This window comes from Ammodytes marinus (assembly GCF_949987685.1).
Source record: "Ammodytes marinus genome assembly, chromosome: 4".
Taxonomy (NCBI): Eukaryota; Metazoa; Chordata; class Actinopteri; order Uranoscopiformes; family Ammodytidae; genus Ammodytes; species Ammodytes marinus.
In genome coordinates this window covers 13,885,974-13,907,606 of record NC_137233.1, presented here as the reverse complement: position 1 = coordinate 13,907,606, position 21,633 = coordinate 13,885,974, and the positions used below count along the sequence as shown (strand labels likewise).

Here is a 21,633-nt window from a genome sequence, read left to right as displayed (position 1 = left end):
ACAGCAGGTGCTGGTGTTGTAAAAACACTACTGCTTTTGTCCAAAGGGGCCACTAGAATCAGGAAAAACTGAAAATTCCGTTCCGGCGTTTTTGTCATCTATCTTCATGCAGCTATGTGTGTGAAATGTTCATGTGTATTGATCTCTCTGTGGCTGCAGTTTTAACACTGCTTTGTGTAATAATGATAATATCAATATGTTGAACAGTCTGTTTACATGTGTTTCTGATGAGTAAATAGATCGGGTTCAAGTCTCTTTAGCGTTCTAAATATACATTCATTGTGCAGTTTTAACAGACTAGATATGGATGATACTTATGAATATCATGTATCAGATAATGTATAAAGGCATGTGATTGTGTAACAATGATTTAAAAGCCTATAATTTTATTTTGTAAAAGTTTATATCATAATCTTTGTGGATGCACAGATCTGGTTTGTTTCCGCTTAAACTTCATTGTGTAATGTGTATCATATAATTTGCTAAGCTCCAGTTAAATAGCTTTACACATTGTGCCAGTGAAGAGAGCTTTAGTAAGTGATATACTATTTGTACAAAGATTTTTGGGGGATATTATTAATTATCTTCCAAAGACAAAAGAGCATAGGTCATACCTGCTAAATTGAGACATCATTTATCATATCATAGCCTATTAATGACACAATAGGCTATTTAATGATAGAGGAATGTAGATTTGATCCAAAATGAAATGTTAGATCATTATTATCATTGCTAAAATGAGGCTACTGTTTATAACCATGATGTATAACCATGTTGATGTTATAACCCTCAAAGTGGGTGGGGTAGATGGTTTTCATTTGGTTTGCAATATAAAATAGACCCTTAACTAAAATAATATACATTTGTACCACAGTAAGCTAACTTTAGCATGCAACCAATTCAGTGTAAAGTTAATCGTTCTACTGTCTCAAGTTCTCACCATAGGGTTCTCACACATTTCGCTTTTATTTTGACACATTAATTTTACATCCGGTCCCGCTCCACATACAGCCTATATTCACTCTACGCACCAGTGGTCCTCTCCTCCTCAACTCGCAAGGCAGTCAGTGGCGCAGTCACTAGTACGCAGTCGGGAAAAGTGCAGGATAAATAGCCGGAAACTTCCATTCAAAGCTCTTAGAATTGGTCCATCATTCAGACAGACGGAGAACTGCCAGCGAGACGCACCGGGGACATCTTTTAAGCAACATATTTTCAGACATTGTTAAGCTACTTTTGAAGTGGAATAAGGTGAGGGTTTTTCCTATGTGGCTATTATTGTAGATACAACTAGTTACACATGTGTATCCCAATCTGTGTGTGCGTATTCAGATGCGTGTGTATGTGGGTATGGTAACTGCGTAGGCTACAATATCTGAAAATGCGTAGGCTACACGCAGTTCCGTAAATGCGTAGGCTACAAATCTTCAGACGTGTCTAGACACATTTGGGGGGGAGGGGCGGTAAAAAAATGTTTTAATATTTTTATTTTACAACCTTATTATTTATAACCTTATTTTTGTTTACCTTATTTATAAAAGCAATTATTCTCGACATTTTGCTCACATAGGTTTATTTTTACATCGAAAAACATATTTTACAAAAATCTGTTTTATAAGTTTAAAAAAATGTATTTACAATATTTATTTTTTTTACAGACATGTCCAATCATAAGGCTAATGGTTTACTGGTTTTACCTTATTTATAAAAGCAATTATTTCCAACATTTATGTTTTAAACGTTTATTAAAAGTGTTATTTTAAAACAGTATTTTACAATTTTATAAAAACAAATGTTTATAATAAGACATGTCCAATCAGGAGGATTTTTCCAGTGCCTCCAGTGAAGTCCGTTACCTCTGGTTAATTTATTGAGATTCACATGCAGGCTGCAAGATCGTCCGCCTGAAGCCTGGTTTATTTCCACATTACAATTTGGACTTTACATGCTCTTTGTTTTTCTACTATATATTTGCAGACTCTGCAACCATGTCCTTCAACATACATATCAACAGCCCTGATGTGAGGTACACAGATACACACATTGAGGCTCAGTACTCGTACCAGACCGCATCAGTGCACAGGGATGGCAACAAAGTCACGGTAGGGGCAACCTTTCTATTATCTGGAATCGCATGTGTGTGAGTCAACTGTACAGCCCCCTTATGAAGTCTGCCCCATATGGGAAACAGGTGACCCCCCGCACCACCAAGATGACGCTCCGCACTGAGAGGTGCGTGCCTCGACTGGGTGTGATGCTGGTGGGCTGGGGAGGCAACAACGGGACCACGGTCACAGCAGCCGTACTGGCCAACAGGCTGGGTCTGACCTGGAGGACTAAGACAGGAGTGAAGGTGAGTGAACATTAGTGCTGGTTTATACTCAATATAAAAGAGGGGAGAAACAACCCTGCATAGTGCTTCAAGTGGCTTCATTTGAGAGGATTAATTCACAAAAAACAATACTACCATAGGATGTTAATTAATCCAACTTAGACTTGGTAACCTTAATTATAATGATGAAAAGAGCCATCCCTTCTTTAAAGCATTCATTTGTAGTTAAACAGCTAAAACATGCAAACGTCATTATGATTTTTCGATTACACCTCTTAATGATCGCACTATAATAGTATATGAAAAACGTGAAGGTGCCACCAGGGAGCTGAAAAAGAAGATTTTCTGCCTATTTTATAAATGTAGGTTATTTGGTTGTCCGGTTCTTAGGATTTACAGGACACTATAGTCCATACAGGGAATCAAATAAGTGTTTTTCTCTTTTTCCCACATCCTTACAGAAAGCAAACTACTTTGGCTCCTTCCTGCAGGCGTCTACCGTTTGTGTGGGATCAGACCTGGAGGGCGAGGTCAACGTGCCCTTCCGTGACCTCCTACCCATGGTGCACCCTAATGATATCATCTTTGATGGTAAGGACAATTGCAGGCTGCTCAAAGTCTGACCTCCTGACACAGAAACTGAGAAGTGACTGTGTGTAATATGAGCAGATGTGTGATTTAACCTATCCCCAGGGCAGCTTTGGGTGCCAACAAGCCTCTTCAAATGGTGAAGATGGTCAGTATGTAATATTAAACTGCATTCCACGTGCTTGTTGTTGGTTGGTGTATATGCAGGAGCCTTGGCTCACTTCTGATTGGTGAGCATGACTGGTACTTGAAGAGGATGGCATGAATTTGTAAAACCATTGACTTGACAGTTTGAACCCTGGGTCAGACTCGCTGCACAATGTACAGTATCTCACAAAAGTGAGTACACCCCTCACATTTCTTCACATTTTTCTTTATATCTTTCCATGGGACAACACTGAAGAAATGACACTTTGATACAATGTAAAGTAGTCAGTGTACAGCTTGTATAACAGTGTAAATTTACTGTCCCCTCAAAATAACTCGACACACAGCCATTAATGTCTAAACTGCTGGCAACAAAAGTGAGTACACCCCTTAGAAAAAATGTACAAATTGGGCCCAAAGTGTAAATATTTTGTGTGGCCACCATTATTTTCCAGCACTGCCTTAACCCTCTTGGGCATGTAGTTCACTAGAGCTTCACAGGTTGCAACTGGAACCCTCTTCCACCCATTTATGACAGCATCACAGAGCTGGTGGATATTAAAGACCTTGCGCTCCTCCACCTTCTGTTTGAGGATGCCCCAAAGATGCTCAATAGGGTTTAGGTCTGGAGACATGCTTGGCCAGGCCATAACCTTTACCCTCAGCTTTTTTAGCAAGCCACTGGTCGTTTTGGAGGTGTGTTTGGGGTCGTTATCATGTTGCAATACCACCCTGCGGCCCAGTTTACGAAGGTTGAGTGCACGTGGTCAGCGTCGTACACAGAGGTTGGCTTTGGAAAATAGACGTATGAGTGCTGCCAGCATTGCTGAAGGGCTTGAAGGGGTGGGGGGTCAACATGTCAGTGCTCAGACCATACGCCGCACTCTGCATCATTAGAACATCATACTGGTCTGCATGGCTGTCATCCCAGAAAGAAGCCTATTCTAAAGATGATGCAAAAGAAACCCCACAAAAAGTTTGCTGAAGACAAACAGACTACGGACATGGATTACTGCAACCATGTCCTGTGGTCTGATGAGACCAAAATACATTTATTTGGTTCAGATGGTGTTAAGAGTGTGGAGCGGCAACCAGGTGAGGAGTACAAAGACAAGTGTGTCTTGCCTAGAGTCAAGCATGGTGGTTGGAGTGTCATGGTCTGGGGCTGCATGAGTGCTGCCAGCACTGGGGATCTACAGTTCATTGAATTCTAACATGTACTGTGACATACTGAAGCAGAGCATGATCCCCTCCCTTCATAAACTGGGCCGCAGGGCAGTACTGCAACATGATAACGACCCCAAACACCCCTCCGAACGACCACTGGCTTGCTAAAGAAACTGAGGGTAAAGGTTATGGACTGGCCAAGCATGTCTCCAGTCTTAAACCCTATTGAGCATCTTTGGGGCATCCTCAAACAGAAGGTGGAGGAGCGCAAGGACTCTAATATCCACCAGCTCCTTGATGTCGTCATGAATGGGTAGAAGAGGGTTCCAGTTGCAACCTGTGAAGCTCTAGTGAACTACATGCCCAAGAGGGTTAAGGCAGTGCTAGAAAATAATGTTGGCAAAACAAAATATTGACACTTTGGGCCCAATTTGGAAATGTTTTCTTAGGGGTGTACTCACTTTTGTTGCCAACAGTTTAGACATTAATGGCTGTGTGTCGAGTTATTTTGAGGGGACAGTAAATTTACACTGTTATACAAGCTGTACACTGACTACTTGACATTGTATCAAAGTGTCATTTATTCAGTGTTGTCGCATGGAAAGATATAATGAAATATTTGAAGAAATGTTAGGGGTGTACTCACTTTTGTGAGATACTGTATGTCCTAAATCAGGGCCTTTGCAATTTGCTAATCGCAAATGGATACTGATAGTCAACAAATTGACTATCCCTTAAAGGAGAACTTTAAAAAAAGAATTCAAGAGGGCGTGAAACCATTCAGAGGTAAACCAGTTGGGTACCCGTAGTCTTCATGCGGAATTCAACTGGGTGGGTCATGGAGGGTGTGGTGCCAAAAAGTGATTTCAGTACATGGGCATAGCCTGTTAAAGGTTTATATGTATACAGCTGCTTTAATCAGGATAGAACAGTCATAATTATGCAAATATACATAACTTATTGTCCGCAACTATAGCAAAGATATATCTTTTTTAAACTTTAACTACATAATCACAAAAGTGTTTGCAGTTATAGCATAGCGTGATCAAGCATGACATTTACGTGATTAAGGTATCTAATGTACTGTAAATTACAATGATTTATGGATGGCTTATATATAAAATAAAGAAATTATCTCTGTTGCAATTATCCTTAAGACTAGGCTCGTTGGAAGAGGATCCCCTCGTGGGCACTAGGTCGGCTTGGAAAGGCTCGGTGCGAAGGTGATGATGTGGACACAGGCTATCAAACACCACAGATTTAATTTCAATAGTTGAGGTTTCGAACATAGTAGTAAATGAACTCAGTCCACATGGCAGCTGGACAAGTGGAAAGAGTTCAAACTGAGAAAAAGCTGTACACTATTAAGTACGAGCAATCATAACATATACTATAGACACATTAAGCTGCTCACACCACAAACATACCTGTATAATTTTATTTTTCTTAATTTCTTTTTTAAATCAGCACTATTATTTTTAATTTAATTCTGTAATACAGGCACCATTTTGTTTTAAAGTTAATTTATTATGAATTTATTTGAATTTTGTGTGTACTGCGGATGTGACAGTTAATATATAATATATATAATAAGCTTTTCGGATTCTGAATATTATTTGTTTAATTTCAGATACATTTTAAATATACATGAATATATATGTAAATTATAACGATATCTTACAATGAATGAATGGAGTTTAACATTACAATTTCTCAAGAATTAAACATTTTATTGGGGACCCATTGACTCCAGGGACCTTCTCACATCACCACCTGTGGGTCTTGCGGACTCACTACATTGAAAACCTATCAACAACACTGTGAATGTGTTGACTCGCGTAGTTCAGCCTCTGCCCTTTTAGTTATTATAATAGAGAAATCTTAGGGGTCCAGCAAATTTTTAAACTGTAGCGGTGTTTGTGTTATTAGGCTGGGATATCTCCAAACTGGATCTTGGCAGCGCAATGGAGAGGGCTGAGGTACTGGACTGGTCATTACAAGAGCAGCTGCGACCACACATGAGCAGCATGAAACCCAGACCGTCCATCTATATCCCAGACTTCATTGCTGCAAACCAAGAGAGTCGGGCTGACAACGTCCTCACTGGGACCAAGGCAGAGCAGGTAAAGCTGGGTCTACTGGGTCTTCTTCATCCGTGAAGCCCACTTTATATTGTGCTTTTTATGTTTTGACATTTTCACATTCAACGTCAAGCAGAGGTGAGCAGTATATTTTTGTTAATATACAAGTTAAATTGCTCTAATATTCATACAGCAATGACTTATACAGTATGCACTTATGCACACTTATGCAGTGTTAATAAAGCAGGTTCCACAGTCACTCCGCTTTGCAGTAAGCAGAGACACTTTTCTGATACCCCACAAGCCTTTATCCAATTAGGAGAGAGAACTCTACAAAGAGACGGATCTTTCGGCTTGTGATCGCACAGAGAGCTGAATGTTTACCCGGCTACAATGGCGGAGCAGGTAAAAATCTTTACCAATGTTTTTTTTTGTAGCTTTTATCATGTTTTATCGTTCTTGCGGATCTGAGGTGACGCTAGGTAAGTCGCTGCTCGAAGACCACTGTGTGTAATATGGTGACGTAGGGACGAGCGAGGGGACTGCTAACTGCAATCACTGAGAGGAAGTTAGCTAAAACGATCCAACCATTACTTCTGCTTTAATGAATGGTCATGAATGGTTTTTCAGGTGGAGCAGATCAGAGCTGACATAAGAGACTTCCATCAGTCGAGTGGTGTGGACAAAATCATCGTTCTGTGGACTGCCAACACTGAGCGCTTCTGCGACATCATACCAGGGGTCAATGACAGTGCAAAAAACCTGCTAGCTGCAATCCAGGTGAGTGCAGGAGCCATTGGAAGAGTTTTGATTTAAAAAAATCCCAATTCATTAAACATGCCCTAAAGTGCTAGCCTGGCACCGCCCGCCTACGTACTTCCGTTCAATTTTCATGTCCCTTCAGTAGTCAGTCTGGGCCTGCGGTATATTAGCGGGTTCTCCGGACAGATTTTTGGCGGTCGAATCAGCGAACAGAGGGAGTGGCTGAGAACAATGACGTGCGCCAGTTTCAGTTGTAGTCAGAAGCCAGCGCATGACTTCAAGACCAAACGTTATGCGATTGGTTGGCAGATCCAGAGTGGGACTTGGCAGATCCAATAGTTTTAAACTTCAGCATACACCCGACTTTAAGTGAGTTTAGTCAATTGAGCGATTCCAGACCCTCTGCACAAATTAAATTAAGTATGATGGTCTGGTAGGACCAGGCTACTAAAGTGCGAAATCTAAAAGCATAATCGTGGTGGCCGGTAGCCCCGAATCTCTCTTATCAACTTAAATTTCCTCTTAATGCCGACCAAACAGCAATCCTCAATTAAACTGAAATCTGAATAGATTAAATTCCATAATGAGTCTGAAACAGTCGGCTATTCCTTTTTATATCAGCATGCTTGTACAGCTGTCAGCAACAATAATAGACTATTTCATATCTATGATCTTCAGAAAATAGCTCAATCTCAGATAGGCTTGAAGCCCACAATAGAGTTGTGCTATGTAAAGAGAGTCTCAGTGGGACGTGCAACCTTCTGTGTTGAGAATTCTGACTCAATAGGATGATACACTCAGTAAGTGTCATTATCACTCTTTTATCCCCCGCTACAACCATTAGGTTGGAGCAGAGGTGTCTCCCTCCACTCTGTTTGCAGTGGCCAGTATACTGGAGGGTTGTGCCTTCATCAACGGCTCCCCACAGAACACCTTTGTCCCGGGAGCGGTGGAGCTGGCCGTGCAGAAAGGAGTGTTCATTGGAGGAGATGACTTCAAATCCGGTCAGACCAAGATCAAGTCGGTGCTGGTAGACTTTCTGGTCCGCGCAGGTATCAAGGTGAGAAAGATAGACAATAAACTAAGGCGAAACACTGCAGGCAAATACATTGTTTTTTTAAAGCATTGGTCAATTTTGAGATATTCAGGGTATTTCACTTCCATACTAACATGTCTTCTTTCATATTAAAGGTCCAATATGTACATTTAGGGGTTTATTCTACTAAACCTTGTCTGTTTGTGTCTGTAGCTATATTCCTCCTATTCCTATTTGTCTGATTTATGATACATTTTGTTCTTAAAAACATGATGAAAAGGCATCTTTAAGACCTGTACATAGACACATTTTATTTATATATGTAATTGCAAAAGGCAGAATCCAAAATCTGTTCTGTCAAAACTTTGGACATTAATACATTATCAAAATAAAAAAGATTTTGACTCTGGCTTTATCCAATATTTTTTATTATAATGCAAAATAAAATCTAAGAACACTAAATAGTAAGGTTATTGATTTTAAGGGTTATGATTTCTGTCTAAGACCAGAATTAAATTGAGAGGAATACGTTAAAGGGGTAGTTCAGGATTTTGGACATAAGGCCTGATTCCCAAGTTAGCCTTGGTGTTCTTTATCATTGGAGACCGTTTTCAACACATTTAATTCAGTCCTTGTAGTTGCAGAGTGCGCTCGTGCTAAGCTAGCGCACGGCATTGGGGGGATACCTAGCCTGCTACTAAAACAGCCTTCCCCACTCCACAGTACACCCGAGGCTAATCAATTATAACGCCAGACTATCGATGTAAATGTCTGTGTTGATAGAATAATTTTAGAAATTAAACTAGCCTCGCATATTGCATTTTGAGGGACTTGCTGTGTAGCAGTGTGTATTCCTGCCAGGCTGCGGCAGCGGCGGACTAATACCTAGGTTACCGGATCTATAATAGTTTGTTTACCTGCTGCTCTCATAGTTACAGACGCAGAGTACAGTGCACGCACGAAGGACTTTTATTAGCCTATTCAATAAACAAGATATGGCCACGTTTGGAGGACTTAAGGTGCGAACACACTAGGCACTTTACACGCGTACAGACGCGTATGAAACCCGCCCCTTTTCCATAGGGAACCATTGGTTTACGCGCGTACATGGCGCGTAAATGCGTCACTCGCGCTAAAGCAACATTTTCACTCGCGCTAAAGCAACATTTTTACGCGCGTATATATTACGTGCGTATATATTACGCGCGTATAGCTACGCGAGGAGTTCAAAAAATTGAACTTTTGTTGCTCCTACGCGAGACGATTAGCCGCGTTGGCCAATCAGCGTTGAGCTTGACCCTACGTCACATACATTGGCAGGGTCGGAGAACAGTGTACTGTACACAGAGGCTGATGCGAGACACCGAGGAGTAAATGTATTGCGGCGGCCGGTGCTGTATGAAGCCGCTCGGGGTTACAATACGTGGGGAAAGTAAACCAGGAGAGTGGACTTCCTGGTTAATTCAGTGAATATGTGTAGCTGTGCTTTAGCCGATAAACAAAGTTAGCGCCGTATAGCATTAGTTAACTCACCCTGTTGTGTGCGGGCGGCTAGCGCCTCATATAATGAACCCAAACATGACGACTGTCCGCGGGACTTTCACGACAAGTACACGATGCACCGGTGTTGATCTACGCCAGCCACGGTCCCCTGTCACAGCCAGGTAGGGTAATTTTGGCTACTTGCCTTTATGTTGTGCCGCCGTGCACCGATGCTGCTGTAACTGTGTTTGTTATGTAGCTGCCGTGAATATGCAATGCTGTTTTAATGCTAGGCTATTTGTGCTGTTCAGTTTGTCTTTTGGCACAGTTGTTGGCCGTATTGTTGTTGTTTTTGTGTGGACATGCACGCATGTTGTGTCGGGTCGGTTCTGATCGCAGCCATGGTTGATAAGGGAAATACAATATCGGGAGGGAGACTCGTCACATTACGCGCGTATAACCATTTTTGACACAAAATGATCAAGCAACATTTTAGCCGCGTTACGCACGTAAATCTTACGCGTGTAAAATGCCTAGTGTGTTCGCACCTTTAGCGATGCTTTTGAAGACGATTATGAGGAATTTGTTGTATCCACCACCGGAACCGTACCTGTACGAGCCGGAATACACTGATGAAGAACAGAGAGATGGATGCGCAAAGGGCAGAAAAAGAAAGAGCGTCTTTAGAGACAGCCCCCGCTGGAGATGCAGCAGAGAATCGGGACAGAACAACAGGAGACTGGTGGTGCCAGTGCAGAAAATGTATAGAAATGCCGACACAGGACGAATGTTTTTGCTGCAGGGAGTGGGATTTGGTCACCCCACAAATGCAAGAGCTGGAGCTGGACACTAGCTTTCAGGGTCTAGACGTGTCTGGGCATAGCGTCTCCCGAGACAGAGCAAAACTTTGTGGTGTCCATCTGTGGGATTTATTTGTACAATTCCTGAATGCACACTGGCGCACCATGTTGCCTAGTCGTTCGTTTCAGTTGCTGTCCCACGCTGCTCTGTTTACTTTCTGCTAAAGTGATTCGGTTACACAGCAAAGTAAAAGTCCGCTGCTGCCGAGAAAGTAGTCCCCAAAATGCAATAATTCATGCGATGCGAGGTTGGTTTTATTTCTAAAATTATTCTATCAACACAGACATTTACATCGATAGTCTGGCGTTATAATTGATTAGCCTCGGGTGTACTGTGGAGTGGGTAAGACTGTTTTAGTAGCAGCTAGGTATCCCCCCAATGCCGTGCGCTAGCTTAGCACGAGCGCACTCTGCAACTACAAGGACTGAATTAAATGTGTTGAAAACTGTCTCCAATTATAAAGAACACCAAGGCTAACTTGGGAATCAGGCCCTATGTCCAAAATCCTGAACTACCCCTTTAAACAACTTAAGTCAAGTCACCTTAATGTATATAGCCCTTAGTCACACATTTGCCTAAAATGGGTGTGGTGGTAAAATAGCCCAGCCTGAATATACATCTGAAGGGACATTGCTTTTAGGGCGCACTCACACTAGTGCCTTTTGCCTGTTCCGTGCTCAGCACGATTCAGCACGATTCCCCCCCCTCCCCATTCCCCCCGCTGGCCTGTGCTCACACTGCTCGTGGCCTGGGCACACTTGCACCTTGCCTACGTCACCGTGCGCGTTTAGGATTTGAAGCGTAGTCTACTTGTAGGCTATACGACTGTTTGTGAATATTTTCATCCGGCCAAATTTGCATCAAATATTCCACTTCCACATTAGAGCAACGAGAATCCTTAAGCTATTGTTTTTTTTAAATGTAGCCTTGACGTAATAGGTCGCGGTGGACAGTCTCATATTTGTCCAGCACGCTGTTTATTATTAATATAACGGCCCGTCATCAGACCATACGTACCGGATGGTTTTATACACATCGATCGCTCCATCAAATCCAAGTCAGAACTTTTTGTATGGGCAGAGATCGTTTTTTTAAGTGTCTTTATAAAGTTTCTTGTTAAACCTTAGTGTAGGCTACTGTTTCCTTATCACTGGGCCGCGGAGTCCCGTTGTGTGTTGTTTTGTGTTCGTCTCCACCGCCATGCGTAAAGACAGTATTATGACAGCTGACGGGAGGAAAAAGAAAAAAAATCATCTGACGAACGTGAGTAAACACGAAAACCTTTTTGCTTTGCTTTCTGCGCTCACCTATTTATTTCTCTCCCTCTTTTATTAGCCCACACCTTGGCCTACACACACGTTAATTCTCACACATTTTATGTAGCTACAAGTCCAAGTGGTGGGCAATTCTGGTGCCGACTAGTAAGGCAGCGGGCGTTAAAGGACTATGCGCATCCTTAATAAATTCACGTCAGGAACTCCGCCTGTGCGCTTGCTTGTGCGCTTGCTTGTGCGCGTGTCATCTCATTAGCATCTGTACTTTGGCCACGGCACACCTCTCCCAGGTGTGCCGTGGCCAAGGGGCTGTTCCGTGCTGGAATACGGATGGTGTGGTCACACTAGCCAAACGTTCTAGACTTTAGTATGCTAATGAGCTTTGGCACGGGGCCGCGGCCCTAGTGTGAGTGGCCCCTTACAGACAGCCTCCTGCTGTTTCTCTGGTCAGCCTGCCCCTCCCACAATTATAATATGTAGGAGAGGGGTAGACAGGTTCGAATATACATACTTAAGGAAGCTGGGTGGGGGAAGACGACTAATGCCTCGTTTCCACCGAGTAGAGCGGGTCGGATCGGAGCGGTTCGGTCCGGGTAGTTTGGCTTTTCATTTGCCAAAAGTTGGGTAGGGTACGGTTTAAGCGCACCTAACCGCTCTGAGCCGCTCCCGATCTCAGTACTCCTCCGTAGGGGTACTAGCCGCCTGAAAGCGGACCGAAACGGCGGAGCCGTCATTTGATTGGTCGAAATAATCATTTCCGCCATGTGTAGTCATCTCGGCAAGAGTGAAGAGAGTCTTGTGTATTGGCGAAAATGTGAGCACAGCAATGTTTATTGTGTAGTGTTTTTCCTCGTCAATAAATTAATCAGTTGGTTACACTGTGTCCCACTAGTCACGTAGCTGCCGCAGCCTCTATCAGTTGCAACTTGCACCGAGCCGTCTCTGTGTGTTTTCGCCATAGATAGCCTAGTAGGCTAGTAGGCTATACACGCTCACAACAACACGGGGGGAATAAATAAAGAAACGGCTGGTTTGACCAAGCAAAAACGAGAGATCGCTGGCTTGTGAGCGCGGCACTGTTTATTGTGTGGTGTTTTTCCTCGTCATTAAATGAATCAGTTGGCTACACTGTGTCCCACTGCTACGATGTCACGTAGCTGCCGCAGCCAGCGCTGTTCTCTCACTGTCTCTATCAGTTGCAACTTGCACCGAGCCGTCTCTGTGCTCACAACAACACGGGGGGAATAAATAAAGAAGCGGCTGGTTTGACCAAGCAAAAACGAGAGACCGCTGGCTTGACCACATTTGTTCCACAGCCGATAGTTTAACCCACATTCTGGCGGCGGCTATCGCAGTCCAGCCTAAACCCCGCCCCACCAGTAAGGGTAGGGTCCGCGGTGGAAACAACACGAGATTCTTAAAAGTGAGCTGTCCCGCTCTGAGCCGCTCTGATCCGACCCGCTCTACTCGGTGGAAACGAGGCATAACTTACATTACAACAGTGGAAGGAGACAGGTTGGGAGGCAGACAGGTTGAGATATACATTGATATTATAATTGTGGGAGGGGCAGGCTGACCAGAGAAACAGCAGGAGGCTGTCTGTAAAAGCAGTGTCCATTCAGATGTACATTCAGGCTGGGCTATTTGACCTCCACATGGGCTTTGCAATCTGTAAAACATACAGCACCCTCTATCCTTTAGACACTTGGTTGGTTTAAGTAAAAACTCAAGAAAAGTTGTGATTGTCCTTCAAATGACAGCTATCGACTTGCAGTACCATGTATTTTTCCCATCCCCGTTGACAGCCCACCGCCATTGTGAGCTACAATCACCTCGGCAACAACGACGGGAAAAACCTGTCGGCTCCGGAGCAGTTCCGCTCCAAAGAGATCTCCAAGAGCAACGTGGTGGATGACATGGTCCAGTCTAACCCCATACTGTACAAGCCGGGAGAGAAACCTGACCACTGTGTGAGTGACTTGGAAAGATAATGAGCACCAAACAGATGTTTACAGAGAACACAACTTACTGACTGACTGTCTCTGTGTGTTATTTCAGGTGGTGATTAAATATGTCCCCTATGTGGGAGACAGCAAGCGTGCCATGGATGAATACACCTCTGAAATAATGATGGGTGGGACAAATACTATTGCAATGCACAACACCTGTGAGGTGAGAGTCTAAAAGTACTTCAATTTTCACAGCTGTTATTCTTTATCTGACTGTGGTTGTGAGCGGGAGGAGGAGGCTCTGGAGTGCGAGAGCTTACTGTTAATCTGTTTTAACAAGTCTTGGAGCTAATTTAAATAGACATCTTCAAGTCATTGACATACTCAGAAGGCATAGTAGTAGCTTCTTTAGACACAACACCATTCCTACACACAAAATTACACCTATTCTGTTCTATGTACACACACTTTATCTGTATGTGGAGCTACATTAGGTAGGCAACTGTGCATGATTCATGATATGAATGGGTTGAAAGCGACAGATTTACACAGCATCAATTTTCACCAGGATTGTCCCATTTTCCTACAAAATTAATGCTGTCAAAATCATTTTGAAAGATTCTACCATCACACAAAAAATTCTACACATATTGGCTTCAAGTAGTAAATGTATTGTGTTGTGAATTCACAAAATCAATTAACACACAAGGATCTAACAACAAACACTTGAAAGAATCAGTTTAGATGGCATAATTTTAATTACATCAGTGTAGTTGGCATCAAAGCAATTATCTACAAAATTTAGAAAAAAATGTAAGACACAGCTACAGTATAGGCTAGATAAAAGTCCTGGTGCCTCATTTATAAAGCTTGGGATTCACGTGGGAGCTGGCGTACGGAAGAAATTTAGGATCTACGTGCAAACAAAAATATTCGGATTTATAAAACAGTGCGCAACTCACGTCTTACGCCTGTTTCCCTTTATAAATCACAATCAACTCTAATTGTGGCGCAGCCTTTGCGGGCTTCACGTAACGCCCATATTTACCCAAACATAGTCATTGACACGCCCGAATTAATATAATTTACTGAGTGCATGAAGGCGGTAGTGGAAATCGCCGACTGAAAGGGAAATGGAAAAATAGACTCCACACGGTGTGGATCACTGCAGTCATGCCGAAGTACCCGTTGGAGAAGTGGCGACCAGGGAAAATATACTGTAGTTTGGTGGCACAGTGTGAGCGTAAAGGCGTCAGAGTGCAGACTGTGGCGATCTCTGTGAACGCTGTGGCCGAAATAAAAAGAAGCGATCCGACATAAAAGTGGACGCAAAAAAGTGCATATCCTCACATAGCAGTGTTTGTGCCACGAGCGGGGGACACTGAGACCCCCCCATGAGATACAGATTCGGAGAATATCTCCCGGGGCATTGACAGGCGGCAGAGGGTTAATAATACACTTCACAGTCCCTTTCAAAACCTTGTAATAGCCTATACTATCTATGTTCAAAACACAGTTACGACGTGCTTAACCACAAAGAAAAACACATTGATAAAACGGACTAAAAGCATGAAAAATTAGCACAGTATGTGATGTACAGTATAGTCCAGGCATTATATAACCTGACCTCTCAAAAATTGCAACAGAAACCATTCCAACTGTTTTTGACTCATGAATATGTAATAAATAACATACTAAAAGTCTTAAGGAATCCAAGTGGTGGAAAGTTATTTTCTAAGGGGTTTCTTAACCATACCTTTATGTCAATTTTCAGCTTCCTAAAGTACTGTTTTATGGTAGAGGGGATATGTGCAAAATTGTTAACCTTTTCAGAAAAGCTTGAAACTTGGTACACTTATATACACTCAACAAAAATATAAACGCAACACTTTTGTTTTTGCTCCCATTTTTCATGAGATGGACTTAAAGATCTAAAATTCATTCCAGATACACAATTGTACCATTTCTCTCAAACATTGTTCACAAATCTGTCTAAATGTGTGATAGTGAGCACTTCTGCTTTGCTGAGATAATCCATCCCACCTCACAGGTGTGCCACATCAAGATGCTGATCTGACATCATGATTAGTGCACAGGTGTGCCTTAGACTGTCCACAATAAAAGGCCACTCTGAAATGTGAATTTTTTTGCTTTATTGGGGGTCTGGGGACTCAGAACCAGTCAGTATCTGGTGTGACCACCATTTGCCTCATGCAGTGCAACACATCTTCTTCGCATAGAGTTTATCAGATTGTCAATTGTGGCCTGTGGAATGTTGGTCCACTCCTCTTCAATGGCTGTGCGAAGTTGCTGGAGACGGCTTATGGTGGAGAAATGAACATTCAATGCACGAGCAACAGATCTGGTTGACATTCCTGCTGTCAGCATGCCAATTGCACGCTCCCTCAATGCTTGTGGCATCTGTGGCATTTTGCTGTGAGACAAAACTGCACATTTCAGGGTGGCCTTTTATTGTGGACAGTCTAAGGTACACCTGTGCACTAATCATGATGTCAGATCAGCATCTTGATGTGGCACACCTGTGAGGTGGGATGGATTATCTCAGCAAAGCAGAAGTGCTCACTATCACACATTTAGACAGATTTGTGAACAATGTTTGAGAGAAATGGTACAATTGTGTATCTGGAATGAATTTTAGATCTTTAAGTCCATCTCATGAAAAATGGGAGCAATTTTATTGCGTTTATATTTTTGTTGAGTGTAGTTTGGGGCTCTGAACATTTTCAGATATTAAGCCATTGCAAAATCGAATCATGGTTGCCATGGCGACCATTTTACTTTCCGCCATAGCCTAATTATGCATTTTTCATCATAACCAAACATAATACCACATAACTAGTGATGTTTAACCCTATGTTTTCATGGTCAGGGATTACTATGATACCACATACAACATCAGAAACCGTTAAGGTTGGGCGCCCTTAGCTCAGTTGGTAGGGCGTCCCCCCCCCCGGGCCGGGCCCAGCAGCAGATCCGGGTTCGATTCCCGCCCGCGGTCGTTCTCTGCATGTCACTCCCCTCTCTGCCCCATTTCACCTCTGTCTCTCTGCACTATCAATAAAGCATAACAATGCCCAAAAAATATCTTTAAAAAAAAACACATACATGTATTTGTAGAGAGAATAACTATCTTATCAACCAGGGATTTGCAGGGACAGTTAGGGGAGCAAGGGCTTATTATTTTACAATAGTAGCACGTACATTTCTGATTTAGCCCAGCAAATCTACCAATTTATTTTGAATACCCACTCACACAATTGTTTAACAGATCAGCAGTTCTCTACAAAATAATCAATTCACACAGAGACATTGTTCTTCTTTAGTATCCACTAAAGCAATCTAAAAGTTTTTTCACAATTTGCACGTTTTCTATGCTACTAGTTTCTGGTATAAGATACATTTACACTAATTGACTGCACCAAATATTGCACTCTTTTGTATTTCTGCACATGACAATAAATCATTTGAAATATTTTGGTGGTATTGTTGAAATAAATAACGCTTAAAAATTAACATCAACAACAAATTCTTCACACAAAAAAGAAAAAAAGGCGGTTCTCTACATGAATAACCAAACCAACCTACCCTTCAAAACTATAAAGTTGGCCTATATTTGGTTGCAACATTTAGGCTTAGTTCATTCTGCTCTCATCACTGCAAAATTACTGAAAACGTTACTGAAATCATTACAAAAAAGTTCTTAATCTTTGAACACTACGGTACACAGTTCCTTAGGTCTATTTTAATTTTTAATTTTTAGAAACAATACAGAAAGCAGGACCTTGGTGGTTACAATGATTAAAACAGGATGATGCTGCTCGTCAGCTTCATTGTGGTATCACTCGGCTGGTTGGTCAATTGGCCAGGTTTCTGAAAAAGTGGTCAGACCTGGCTGGCCGTGTCAACCTGAAGACTTATGTCAAAGCCTTTAGAAGTTATAGTCCCCAAAGGGAAATTCTTTTTCACAAAAATGTACGTTATGGGGAGAGAGATTTTAAACCTGTTTGTAGACTCAGGACAATGACAGAGTAACTAGCCTGTCCTGTTTATAAGAATGTAGAAGAACTACAAAAAGGTACCCAACCTGTTTTTTCATGGGGTCCAAATACTTTTCACATCCACACCCAGACACAAGTAGCTTTTCTACTGCTTTTTAAATGGCCTTAAGCGGAGCCGCGGCTCTGTGTAAACACCCAACTTTGAATAGATATTGACATAAATATCTAAAAATCTAAAAATAAAGGTTATCTAGGTAGGTTCTTGGCTTCCAAAGACCATGGGCCCCCCAAGTGGCTGGGCCCTAGAAAGCTTTCACACTTTCTACCCCTTATGGGCGGCCCTGTCTGCACATACTGTAGATGTGAGCTGATTTTGTGTAGAGATTATGCCCTGATACTGCCATGAAAGGAAGCCTTTCTGATATTGTTTCAAGGTGAAGTTCCCAATTCCCAGAAACTTGCAAAATATGTCTACCAAAGGATTTTAAGGATTCAGTTTTGCATTTGAGAAGTCATCTTATTCTGAGAATCACATCAGAATGGCAAGCCTTCTCTGCAGACATCGTCTATCAGCTTTGAATTGCATATATTGCAGCAACTTAATTGACACCAGAGTTTTATAAACAATCTCAAGCAGGTATCATCTGCTGATGACATCTCTTCATCATAGTATTTTGGATCTCCTTGCAGCTAATTGGGAGTTACAACAAGTGCATCAGGCAGAATCAGGCAATTAAGGACTCTTTCAATGCAAATCCCATCCAAACATCTTCCCTGTCATAATGTGCACAACGGCTGCATAGAACATCATTATCACTTCCTCTTCCCAGCATCAACCATAACATGCCCAATGGACCCCAACAACTCATATCAGTGTGGAAGCCCCCAAGTCACTAACCTCTGGCTCAGCTGCTTTCATAAGAAAATGCCTTCCACCAGTGGTTGATAAAATTTGATGATTGGGGTGGAATTGTGGCAGTGGGCATGTTCACATAGGAACTTACATGCGGAGTAGATGCATGTAGGGTCACTACGTCTCATATCAACCAATGGGGTAAACACAAAGGATGTTTACCCCGGGTGATTGCCATGCTTTGCAAATTGCATCATACTAGACCATGCTGGCCTTTGTGAGACAAACAGGATGGCAGTTTTCCATATGAGTTCCAGGTCTGCTGTCGGGTCATATGGTTCTGATCTCTCTCTCTAACTAATAAAGGCAACAATTACCCAAAAATAACTTGACATTGTTATCTTGAAAACATTTAATACATTTATGGCAAGAAAATTAAATCAAATGAATATTATGACTTCATAGTTAATCATTTATTTGCACATGCATTGTACCATATCTCTTGTTAAACAAAGTTGTCGGTTGATATGGACAGTAATGAACGATTTGTGTGGATATCAGAAAAGAATGTATAAATACATAAAAATTAACATTGGATTCACCCTTAACTATTGACCTTAACTGTTTCTGATGTTGTGTGGTATCATAGTAATCCCTGACCATGAAAACATAGGGTTAGACATCACTAGTTATGATGAAAAATGCATAATTAGGCTATGGCGGAAAGTAAAATGGTCTCCATGGCAACCATGATTCAATTTTGCAATGGCTTAATATCTGAAAATGTTCCGAGCCCCAAACTGTATAAGTGTACCAAGTTTCAAGCTTTTCTGAAAAGGTTAACAATTTTGCACATATCCCCTCTACCATAAAACAGTACTTTAGGAAGCCGAAAATTGACATAAAGGTATGGTTAAGAAACCCCTTAGAAAATAACTTTCCACCACTTGGATTCCTTAAGACTTTTAGTATGTTATTAATTACATATTCATGAGTCAAAAACAGTTGAAATGGTTTCTGTTGCAATTTTTGAGAGGTCCACCCATATTTTCTCACAAAATGCCTGTACTAGTAGGCATATGATTAGTGTATGAAACTGCACTCCTGTCTGCCTGACTGAGGCATCGGGAACAGCGTCAGTGTAAAAGTAATAGGTTGTATTCCACCTCAATATTATCAGAATTAATTCAATAACATGCAGATAGGTTATTCTTTAATAACTGCAGAGCTTATTCGAACGTTGCTGTTGTTTTTTTATTTGCACTCATATATCTCCGTTTGTTGGCTATTTAAGATCCTAATTCGCTTTGTTTTTGTTGGTATCACTCCATGGAAAAATCCGTGGAGGCATTTTTGTATTAGTTGTAAGAATGGCTTCATCCGTTTTGCAAAGGAACTCCCAATATATGATAGACCTACATGGCTTATAATAGGCCTATCTGGATTCATTTTACACAAACACATTCGTTTTCACACTTCATACATGTGCCGACGGAGTCGCCGTTTCTCCTTTCTCCACTTTCTGTGCGTACGCATGGGTCAGAGATTGCGTGGAGGACCGTACATCTTCCCGTCAAGTTTGGTTTTTATAAATCCCATTGTTTGCGTAGAAATTGGCGTGCGCCCTCTTCTGGGCGTACGCCACGTTTATAAATCAGGCCCCTGTATGGCGAAGGAACTACAGTATGTGCCAAACATGGCCTAGGGTTTCTGTGTATTGATAAATGTCTAAACAGTCCCCTCTCCCTCTATTGCCCCATTATACTCACCTCTTTCCTTTGCAACAGGACTCTCTGCTGGCCAGCCCTATCATCCTGGACCTGGTCATGTTGACTGAGCTTTGCCAGCGTGTGACCATCCGGCCCCAGGGGGAGGAGGACTTCCAGACCTTCCACAGTGTCTTAGCACTGCTCTCCTTCCTCTGCAAGGCCCCCCTGGTCCCAAAAGGGACCCCCGTTATCAATGCCTTCTTCCGCCAGAGGGCCTGCATAGAAAACGTCATGAGGTATCAACCGATCATTCTTCATGTAAAGTGCAGAATCACCACCATGCACCATGGTCCCGATACCCTTTACAATAAAACACATTAAAATTAATAAGAAGAAACACCCATATTAAAGATGGTAGAATGCTGTTTTGGTGTAGCTTTGATAGAATACTTGAAAGTCAGTTGAGGGTCAAAAAGGTATGGACAAACTTTAGTTTCTTAACCTTTACCAACACATTTTCCCCAATGGCTCCATTATAGATTCAACAGAAGAATGATCATTTGGAGGCATTTGGCTTATAGGCTTATATTTCATTCAGTGACAGAAGTTGACAGCAGTCTCCCTCCTTGTCTTTCAGAGCCTGTCTCGGCCTTCCTCCTCAGAACCACATGCTGCTGGAGCACAAGCTGCAGAGAGACTTCCTGCCTCAACACACCACCGTCGTCAATGGCAACATGGCTGCTTTGAACAAAGTTGCCCTTACCAACGGGAACCATAGACCTCTAACGAATGGCTTCTGTGCACATGTTGATGACGAGGGCTATGCGATATGACTGAAAATACAACACTAGAGCTACAGTTGTAAACTTGAAACACTCGCATTGATCAAGCTACAGTATTATTACAAAAAACTAACCTTTAATTTTGTTCATGTTATATGTGTACAACTGCTTTTACCAGGATCAAACTATCATAATACGCAAATATACATAATATGTCTGTTGTAATGGCAAATATGTCTTTTTAAAACTTTAACATTTCCTGTAACCGAATAATTACTATCGTGTTTGCAGTTTATATCATGACCAGGCAAGACATTTACTTGATTAAGGCATCTACTGTAATGTACTTTATTGTAACTGGAAACTGCTGTAATTGACCTGATTTGGATGGCTTCTGTTTAAAATAAAGAAATTATGACTATGCATTATTGTACCAGCATGTTGATTTTTTCATCCCAGTCCAATTCCTATTCCTACTGAAAGGGTATTTCTGCCTCAGAATGACTGGATAACATTCATGAGGGTTATGGGGGACAGATTAGTTTAACCTAACCAGTCCCTTTTACCTGCTGAAATACCCTTTTAATTGAC

General features: G+C 41.9%; 1 protein-coding gene across 1 annotated transcript; it reads left to right on the top strand.

The window, feature by feature from the left end:
* The first annotated feature begins 1,040 nt into the window (after nucleotides 1–1,040).
* LOC307249169 (inositol-3-phosphate synthase 1-A-like) lies at nucleotides 1,041–21,465 on the top strand. The gene is made up of 11 exons (XM_080025804.1): nucleotides 1,041–1,251; nucleotides 1,978–2,102; nucleotides 2,192–2,353; nucleotides 2,794–2,923; nucleotides 6,164–6,357; nucleotides 6,946–7,095; nucleotides 7,922–8,137; nucleotides 13,536–13,700; nucleotides 13,789–13,902; nucleotides 20,339–20,556; nucleotides 20,898–21,465. The coding sequence occupies exons 2-11, from the start codon at nucleotides 1,989–1,991 to the stop codon at nucleotides 21,091–21,093; spliced, it is 1,659 nt and encodes a 552-aa protein (XP_079881930.1). The 5' UTR covers nucleotides 1,041–1,251; nucleotides 1,978–1,988; the 3' UTR covers nucleotides 21,094–21,465.
* The last annotated feature ends 168 nt before the right edge of the window (nucleotides 21,466–21,633 follow it).